At 47.1% G+C, this 9,436-nt stretch overlaps 1 protein-coding gene across 7 annotated transcripts in view; it reads left to right on the forward strand.

The window, feature by feature from the left end:
* The window catches only part of LOC120046166 (SUN domain-containing protein 1-like), a 12,006-nt gene extending 2,868 nt beyond the window's left edge, over window positions 1-9,138 (forward strand). For 4 of the 7 annotated variants that reach the window (XM_038991177.1, XM_038991174.1, XM_038991178.1 and 1 more), the window contains 18 exons: window positions 23-280; window positions 499-621; window positions 2,065-2,145; window positions 2,633-2,743; window positions 2,860-2,958; window positions 3,623-3,716; window positions 3,894-3,952; window positions 4,075-4,238; window positions 4,379-4,660; window positions 4,923-5,009; window positions 5,224-5,282; window positions 5,393-5,522; window positions 5,730-6,029; window positions 6,672-6,756; window positions 6,960-7,075; window positions 7,239-7,406; window positions 7,602-7,694; window positions 8,350-9,138. In XM_038991177.1, coding sequence (XP_038847105.1) covers window positions 23-280; window positions 499-621; window positions 2,065-2,145; window positions 2,633-2,743; window positions 2,860-2,958; window positions 3,623-3,716; window positions 3,894-3,952; window positions 4,075-4,238; window positions 4,379-4,660; window positions 4,923-5,009; window positions 5,224-5,282; window positions 5,393-5,522; window positions 5,730-6,029; window positions 6,672-6,756; window positions 6,960-7,075; window positions 7,239-7,406; window positions 7,602-7,694; window positions 8,350-8,466 — 2,426 coding nt within the window. In that variant the 3' untranslated portion in view covers window positions 8,467-9,138. The remainder of the gene's footprint in view (window positions 1-22; window positions 281-498; window positions 622-2,064; window positions 2,146-2,632; window positions 2,744-2,859; window positions 2,959-3,622; window positions 3,717-3,893; window positions 3,953-4,074; window positions 4,239-4,378; window positions 4,661-4,922; window positions 5,010-5,223; window positions 5,283-5,392; window positions 5,523-5,729; window positions 6,030-6,671; window positions 6,757-6,959; window positions 7,076-7,238; window positions 7,407-7,601; window positions 7,695-8,349) is intronic. The other 3 variants (XM_038991180.1, XM_038991179.1, XM_038991181.1) reach the window with 3 other exon arrangements.
* The last annotated feature ends 298 nt before the right edge of the window (window positions 9,139-9,436 follow it).

The following is a 9,436-nucleotide window of genomic DNA, read 5'->3' on the forward strand; positions in this document are numbered from 1 at the left end:
CAAATCTGTCTGTGCGTTACAGAGCGGACCATGACGGTGGACCACAGTATGTGTGGGACCAACGGAGACATTAACTCTGTACAGACCCAGACCTCCATGGTGAACGGTAGCTTCTGTAAGGACTTCCCTATCCCCTCGGACAGACATGAGGCTCTAAGCACCTACTCCTCGTCCTCCACTGGTGCCTGCTCTGCCACCAGCTACCAGGCCCTGACAGCCCCCTCTACGTCCCCTCCCTCCATGGTCTACGCCAGGGACAAGAGCCGCAAGCACAAAACGGGTGAGAGCCAAGTACAATAATATGTATGCGCTCAGTACTGCATGTGTTGTATCTGGGAGTGTTTTTCCTTCCAATTCCATTTGAAGGCATATCATCCACAGTGTTTTTTTTTTTTGTTGTCATTGCTGATGCACAAGTATGTCAATTTTCATTTTCTTACATTTGACATTCATTGTGATTTTGTGCATTTTCAATAAAGTTGAATCGATTTGATTCAGGTCTGCTGGTGTCCGTCTCAGACACCTGTGTGCGTGTGAGCAGGAGGGCAGCAGCCTCTGTGGCATACGTCTTCTCACTGCTCTTAAAGAGTGTACTGATGAGGACACACAAGAATGGAGAAGGTATCAGCTTCTGCGCCGGCTCTGCTTCTTGCTGTCTTTACAGCGCCAGCATTGCCTTTCACTCTCTCTCATATCTGCCTTGCAGCGTCCCACTTTTGTGTCATAAATAATGCGGATAGCGGATAATTCAATGTTTTAGGTGGGTCTCAACTTTTTCCTGCATTCTTAACAGCGGCGTAGTGCTGAGATAGGCTACCACCACATGATTTGCATAGGCTGTCAGGAAATCTGACAATGCTTTGCTAAAGTGCAACATAATCATACAATCTGGATTATTGGCCCCCTTTTTCTCCCCAATTTCGTGATTACGATCTTGTCTCGTCGCTGCAACTCCCCAACGGGCTCGGGAGAGGCGACGGTCGAGTCATGCGTCCTCCGAAAACATGACCCGCCAAACCGTGCTTCTTAACACCCGCTCGCTTAACCTGGAAGCCAGCCGCACCAACGTGTTGGAGGAAACACCGTTCAACTGACGACTGTAGTCAGCCTGCAGGCACCCGGCCCGCCACAAGGAGTCGCTAGAGTGCCAAAGAAATCCCCCACAGGCGAAACCCTCCCCTAACCTGGACGACGCTAGGTCAATTGTGCGCCGCTCAATGAGACTCCCGGTCACGGCCGGTAATGACACAGCCTGGGATCGAACCCCAGGCTGTAGTAACACCGCAATGCAGTGCCTTAGACCGCTGTGCCACTCGGGAGGCCGGATTATTCCCTTTTTTAATATCCTCTGTCTCTTTCGGTGGGCTGTGGTCAGTATTAGACACCAGTCTGCAACATAGCAGGAGGGCAGCTGCTTCCACAGTGTCTGTAGTGACTGGGCTCATACAGGCTGCTCTGCTGAAGATGGGCAGTGGGGGCAGGAAATGTGTTAATGGAGGTATTCCACTTTGCTTTTTTAAAGGCTGAAAGATTATTCATCGGGGTTGGGCATCCACAAGTCAGGTGTTGCATGATTTGCATGGGACTGTACTTAGTTGTCACTGGTTGAAACTTGATGTTATGAATACCCCTGCTTGCAATCTCTTGCACTGTACTGAATCTGCACTGACACTGGAGGTTGCAGTGGCTGTGTGAATGACCATGGTGGCTCTCACTGCTGACTGACTAACCTAAAACTCCTCGTCACCTGCTTCTGACTGTCCTCTATCTTTCTCAACAGGGGGACAGAGGCTGACACTAACACAGCTTTTCCTGCCTACAGCTTTCTCACTCCTTTTAACATCACTCCACCTTCCTATTCGGGTGTTTGTATGGCACTTTTACCCCACAGATTTCACCCTCTATCTCCCAAACAAATGGGCTACCTTCGCTTTGGCTATTGCCCTGGTGACATGCAAATTCGCTCTCTCGGCCTGCGTTCAGGTGAAGAAAGGGAAAGAGGGATGCTCGACCGATATGTAGCTGTGCTAGTTTTTATCTGATTTTCTTTCTTATTGGTTGCAGCTCTCTCCAGCTACTGCGGAAGCATGCATGTGAAGGAGTTGGGGACTGACGGGAAGCGCATGAATCTGATTGGCTCTCTGTGTGAGTAACTGACCTCCACACCGATATCTTTGTTTGTGCATGAACCCTTGACTATGTACTACAAGGCGATGTGTTTTCTGTGAATAATAGAAGAATGTGAGTTGGTGTGATTTGTCATGTAAGCCTATGTAACCTTTGTGACGACACACACCTGCCACCTACTTTTTGTTAGTGTACTCTTGGTAGAGGATATGTCAGTCGCACAACTGAATGCATTCAATCAGAGAGGTGCTGCCTTAATCGACGTCTTCGGCGCCGGGGAATAGTTGTTGTTGTTGGGAGGTTAACTGTCTTGCTCAAGGGAAGAACGGCAGATTTTTCAACCTTTGCCGGCTCGGGGATTCGAACCATCAACCTTTTGGTTACTGGCCATGAGCTCTTAACTGCTAGGCTACCTGCCTTTTTAGCCTGCCTCTCTCTCAAAACATTTTTATTTTCATGTTTAATTTCTGCCTTTGCTGCTCATCCACCCTGCTGATGCTAATAGGTGATGACTGCAAACGGAAGCAGCACGCAGAGACACACGCAACCTACACCACATGGGCCTCCCGGTCACACCACGTGTTGGGAGCACTGTGGCTCGCTGCTGTTTACACAGGTTACCTATTAATCCAGCAAACTCTGGCCTATCCTGATATACTTGAAACGAGTTCTACATTTAGTCCTTATTTTACTGTTGTATGTAAGTAGATGAAGTTATGTTTTGGTCCCCAGGCTCAAGTGTGTTGTGGGTTGGGCAGGAGGCAGGCTCAGCTGTCTGGGCCGTGATGAGGAGGATGCTGTCGGTTCCCTGGTTGGCAGTTAGGTCCCCAGGTCATAATTTTGCCGTGTGTAACCAGCCTCCAGATACACCCCTGCATGATACCTCCTAGTCCTAGTCTCCCCATGGCTAGTTTGTGTGTCTGCCTACCTAACGTGAAACCCATTAGAATGGTGGCTTGGAGTATATCTATCTCTCTAACCTTTTCCCATTTAAGATGACTAACTGCCGTTTAACATTCTTACCTGTCTCATTTCCTTTGCGTTTCGTCATTTCTAATTCACTGCTCTATGCGTTAGGCTAGGAAACTGCAGAGACTGTCTGCAGAAGTGATCCCCCCTCTGCCTGCTGCTTCCGTCTCTGTGGGCATTTTAAAGTTGGTGCCAAGAATGGGAGCGATTTGTCACACTGTACAGGAGTTTGATTGGAGTGGTGCGATTTGCTAAAGCTGTGCTCTCCTTGAAAAAGGCTCCTCTCTGCTGTACTGTGCATCTACGCTGACAGAGAACACTTTTGCTCAGCCTTCTTTATCGCCTCTGTCTGTACTAACTAACCCCGTAACCTGTTGCACTGCATTTATGTCCTTGCCTCTTACCTCATCTGGTGAATGTACTTGATTCTCTAATCCTTAGTGCTGTGTTTACGTGCCTCGTCTACCCCTCCCGCCTCCTGAAGAACGCTCACTAATCTGCTCCCTGTCTGTCTTTGTGTGTACAGGCAAGGCAGCGACGGGGGTCTTCTGGTGGCTTGGGACTGGATGGTACCATCTGGTTACCCTTCTCTCTCTGCTCAACATCTTCGTCTTGACACGGTGAGTCTCTTGGGCCTGAGAGTAATACTCAAGGAACCGGTAACTGCCCAACTAAAGGAAACGCCAACATAAAATGTACTCAAGTGTTTCCATTATTTTGGCAGTGACCTGTATGTGGTAGTGGATGGAGCTCCATAATATGTGATCACACTAACAAGTGTTTTTCTGTTGTCGTAGTTACCCTGCCAAGCTCCTCAAACTCCTGTTGATTTTGCTCCCATTCCTCATCCTACTGGGTGAGTAGCACCGCTCTCGGTGTCCATCCCAAAGCTCTCATGCTGCTTATCCATAGTACTGAACAATCACCCACTGTGACCTCTTCCGTCTCCTAAATCCTCCGTTCTCGATGTTCTCCCAGCTCTGTGGCACTGGGGTCCGTCCAGCCTGCTGTCTATATTTCCTGCCGTTAACGTCACTGAGTGGAGGACGGCCTACCCCCTCAGTTTCACCTCTGCCCAAGTCCAGACCAAAGACGGGCAGTCCACCATGACTCCACCACCACTACCACCAGCTGTCTCACAGGTAGGAGGGGTGTTGATGCACGTATTCAATCAACCATTATATAATTGTCAGCTTCCTTAAGACCTTCCAATTCTATGGATAAGGCCTGATACTCTGTATAGCTGACCTGACCCCTATCCCCCTCCCCTGTATGTGAACAGCCAGGCAGTGTGGCCGTGTCTGTGGACTCCGAGCACCTGGCCCAGTTGGAGCAGAGGCTGGCCCAACTGTGGGAGAAGGTGGAGGGAAGGGGCCAGAGGCAGGAGCAGCAGCACGGAGAAGTGCTGGGTCTCTACCATTCTCTACGAGAGCAGCTGGACACCCAGACGGACAGGGACGGCATGGGGCTGTGGGTGTCTGGCCTGCTGGAGGAGAGACTCACCCTACTGAGGAGAGAGCTGGAGAAGGATGCAGCACTGCAGAGGGAAGAGGTGATTCTCCAGGTTGGATAGTCAGGGGTCCATTTCAGGGAGCAGATAGTAATTGTGCTTGTAATGAAAAGTAAATGAGTATATAATTTGGTCCGCTTACTTGGGTAACATTAAAAAAATATATATATATATACTTTATTTTTTTATTTTTTTACCTCTGCTCATTAATCTCTTCCTGTGTTGTGCAGGAGCAGGATGTGATGCTCATTAATCTCTTCCTGTGTTGTGCAGGAGCAGGATGTGATGCTCATTAATCTCTTCCTGTGTTGTGCAGGAGCAGGTTGTGGTGCAGCAGCAGGGCCAAGAGTCTCGTCTTGCTCAACTAGAGGTTCTACTGCAGACACTGGCTGCCAAGACAGAGGTACACATCCATAGATCCTATACTACGTTCTATGTATAGCCCCCGTCCCCACAGAAGGCCTTTTGCCCTCACTGTAAATTAGAATTTGTTCTTAATCGACTTGCCTGGTTAAATAGAGGTAAAATATTTTATATAAATGTACAGACCTTACTGTAGAACCTGTATAAAATGTATTTGTTGTCATATATCCATGTTATGTTGATGATGTCTTCAGGAGGTGCAGAGGAGGCAAGTTGAGACTGCCAGTGCCACACCAGTTCCTGCGCCAGTCACGTGAGTTCAGCACACAACCCTTTGCCTTTGGATTGTAATAGTTGAATGAAATCACGAGTGGTGTTTAATATTGCTCCCTGTGTGTGCCCTTCGATTGTGGGTGTGGACAGTGAGTCCCATGATGCCTTGCTGGCGGAGGTGCAACGGCTGGAGGCGGCACTGGGGAGCATTAGGCAGGACCTGCAGGGGGTGATGGGATGCCAGGGCATGGGTGACCGCTTGGACAAACTCCATGACATGGTGAGTTGCTTGCGCTCTCTCTCTCTGTTCTATACATGCATTGCTCCAGTATGTGCCTTTCCAGATGGCCTCTTCCATTCCTTTGAATAGCTGGTCCTGTATAGACACTCAATATTATATCTGACTGAATCTCAGTATAATATTTTTTCCTGAAGATCTTTTATATAAATCCGCTCTGTTGACCCTTGACCTCTGTGGTTGTGACAGGTGTCTGAGCAGGTGTCTCCCCAGGTGAGGCGGGAACTGCGGATCCTGTTCTATGGCAGTGAGCAGGCCGGAGATTCCGAACCCGGGGAGAAGGAACTCCCTGAGTCGCTACTGCAGTGGCTTTCTGAGCGTTATGTGAGCGGGGCCGACCTGCAGGCCTCTCTGGCCTCCCTGGAGCTCAGCATCCTGCAGAACGTGAGCCTGCAGCTTGAGGAGAGCAGGGCCAGGCAGGAAATGCTCAGCACTGAGACTGTCTCTCAGACCGTGATGCACACTGTTGGGGCCGGGATGTCCGAGGAGGTAGGTTGTTTGATTTTGGCGATTTTGTGAAGAAAATACATTTGTCGTTTTTGTTGGTTGAATAATTAGTTTTTGTAGTTTTATCCCCCTTTTCTCCACAATTTTGTGATATCCAGTTGCGGTCTTGTCTCATCGCTGCAACTCCCCAACGGGCTCGGGAGAGGCGAAGGTCGAGTCATGCGTCCCCCGACCCGCCAAGCTGCGCTTTTTAACACCCGCTCGCTTAACCCGGAAGCCAGTCGCACCAATGTGTCGGAAGAAACACCGTTCAACTGACAACCGATGTCAGCTTGCAGGTGCCCGGCCTGCCACAAGGAGTCACTAGAGTGCGATGAGCCAAGTAAAGCCTCCCCCAGCCAAACCCTCCCCTAACCCGGACGATGCTGGGCAAATTGAGCGCCGCCCAATCGGACTCCCGGTCACAGCCGGTTGTGACACAGCCTAGGTCACGGCCGGAAGAGACGCCGCAACACTGCGTTGCAGTGCCTTAGACCGCTGCGCCACTCGGGAGGCCATATATACTTTTTTAATATTGTTTTAAATTAGATTCAGTGTTTTGGTGTTCTAAATGACTTATTTCTTGTCTGTCTGCATTATTCCAGTTCCTCACCCAACAGCTCTGTTCCCCTCTTGCTCCTCCAGCATGTGCAGCTGATGGTGAAGAATGCTCTGAAACTCTACTCCCAGGATCGGACTGGCCTGGTGGATTACGCTCTGGAGTCTGGAGGTAAAGTTTCACAGCTGTTGTGGTGGCGGGGTATGGAGACCTACGTTGACTGTTTGTCTACTGCCTATTATTTAGAATGATCTGTTTTGGCTTTGTACAGTACACTGTTTCTGCTGTGACTGGCTTCAGCTATGCCCTCGTTGTGAGGATGGCTGACATTTGTGTACGGTCGTGAAAGTGACATCATGGCTACGTGTGTGCAGGTGGCAACATCCTGGGCACTCGCTGCTCTGAGACGTATGAGACAAAGACGGCACTGATGAGTCTGTTCGGCCTCCCACTCTGGTACTTCTCACAGTCTCCTCGCGTGGTCATACAGGTACGACTCAAGTCACCACACGAGACTAGTCTTTGTTTTGATGGCTTGGTGATTTTTATTACATTAATGGATTATATTGGGAGAGTTTTAGTTCCTGATACTGCCTAGCCAACCCATTCATCCACTGGTCTGATCAATGCTCTCTCTCTCTCTTCTACTGCAGCCTGACGTCCATCCAGGGAACTGCTGGGCGTTTCAGGGTTCCCATGGTTACCTGGTGATGCGTCTTTCCATGAGGATCGTGCCCTCTGCCTTCTCATTGGAGCACATCCCCAAAGACCTGTCGCCAACAGGCAACATCGACAGCGCCCCGCGCCAGTTTAACGTCTATGTAAGCCACACTGCTTACCCAATTTAACATTTCACATGTTGGTTATTACTGTCTTTACAAGCCATTCAGAAGAACACCTAGTAGATGCTCAAGTCAGTCACGTTTACTGTGAATGTGCTCTGGTGAAGCAGTACTGATTGACACACTTACTGCTGTGGCTCTCTGCTGTTTTCTAACTGTGTCGTCGGTTTCCAGGGTCTGGATGATGAATACCAGGAGGAGGGTAAGCTACTTGGCAGCTATACCTACCAGGAGGATGGGGACGCGCTACAGACTTATCCCGTCACCGTAAGTACACTTCAACACTGCCTCAACGGGCTTGATTGGTCAGATGTAGATGTTATGTAAGTAGTCCACATGCAGTGTTCGGGAGTAGTGAACTACATGTTGTTTAACTACATTTTGCAGTAGCTTGGTGGTAGATGAACTTAATTCAAATCTTGGTGTTTTTTTTCAGGAGTTAGTTATACTGCTACACAGCAAAAAAGTAACTAACTATTGGAACTACACACTGTTTTTGCAAAAAGAAATATGCAAGAATGTCCTTTTTCGCTATCAGACCTTCCTAATTCTCACTTGAAAACACATTTTTGTGTTTAATAGGCTCAATTACACATTGTGTTAAAATCTGATTCCAGAGTGATCTGTTCTTGCAATTGTTCGTCTATGACATTTCAGATTTAGATAGATTATCATATCACAAAGTAGCTTGGATGTAGTGAACTACTGTTTCAAAGTAGCTTTAGTTAAGTCAACTACAGTATATTTAGCTTGCTTTAGCATCTTAAGTAATTGGTAGTTTGGTAAACTATGATTTCAGAGTAGCTTTCCCGACACTGTCCACATGGCATTTATCTCTAGCACTATTAGAGATGGTGACTTGGCAAGTTATAGGTCTTGCTACTTGAGTGTAAACTGAGTGTCCTTTGCTATCTATCCACAGGAGGAGAACGATAAAGCCTATCAGACCATTGAGGTTCGGGTGCTGTCCAACTGGGGACACACGGAGTACACCTGCCTCTACCGTATCAGAGTGCACGGTCAGCCCAGTATCAACTGATGGCACAGAGCAGACCACCCTGCCTACATTTGAATGTTCTGCAGATGACTGGAGGTATATTATGCAAAAATTTATTGGATGACAATCAGTGCTTTACTACTGGTTGAAAAATGTTTCAAGTACATTTTTCTCAGTCTATTTAGACATGAGCTATACGTATTCTGAGACCAAACTGGATTATTGCGTGTTGAGCCCCTTCTCGCACATGGTTAAACCAGGTTTTAACATGTTCTCTTACGAATAATGTGAACGTGTACATTTTGTCAATAGTATACATTTTGTCAATAGTATGTCATTTTAAGTCTACTAATGTCAAATGCTTTGAAAGATGTATATGCTGCAGTTATTAAAATGTTGATTTAGTTTGTTTTTTAAAGGGAATTACTGCTCAAGTAAGTTAAGGATATCTTGCACTGGTCCCTTCAGCCACAGAAATCAGGCTTTGACCATTAACCTTTTATCGATAATCTAAAAGTGCCCAGTTGTAAATCTCATTATTTATTTGTTTGTCCCGATTTACTGATTTAGCAATCTGTGTAATATATTTTGTAAAGGCTTTTCAGACTATTTGTAAAATTGGCTTGGGACTATACAGGTGGTTTTTTTAAATATAATTTTATTTTTGTCTTTTGTAACTTGTAAGAAATGTTCAAATAAAGACCTTCATTTCCAGTTGTTGTAAAGTAACGGTCATTGATTTTAAAAAGTATTTTTGCTTTTTTTAAAGAACTTTGAAAGGAAATGTTAGGCTGAGAAGTTTTAAAAAATGTGGCTGTTTTGTTTTATCATGTCCCACAGGCACAGCTTGGTTAAAGTCTGATTCTCCACCCATCTTCCTGAAGTGTGCCCCCATTCACACAGATTCTGACCCATCATGTCCAGTCCAGTAAATGGCAATAATGCTATATGGACAGTTTTTATATCCTAGACTGAACAGAGAAAATGCTCGGTGCATAATTCTCAAATGCAG

The sequence above is a fragment of the Salvelinus namaycush genome, chromosome 4, assembly GCF_016432855.1.
Source record: "Salvelinus namaycush isolate Seneca chromosome 4, SaNama_1.0, whole genome shotgun sequence".
In the NCBI taxonomy this organism is placed as follows: Eukaryota; Metazoa; Chordata; class Actinopteri; order Salmoniformes; family Salmonidae; genus Salvelinus; species Salvelinus namaycush.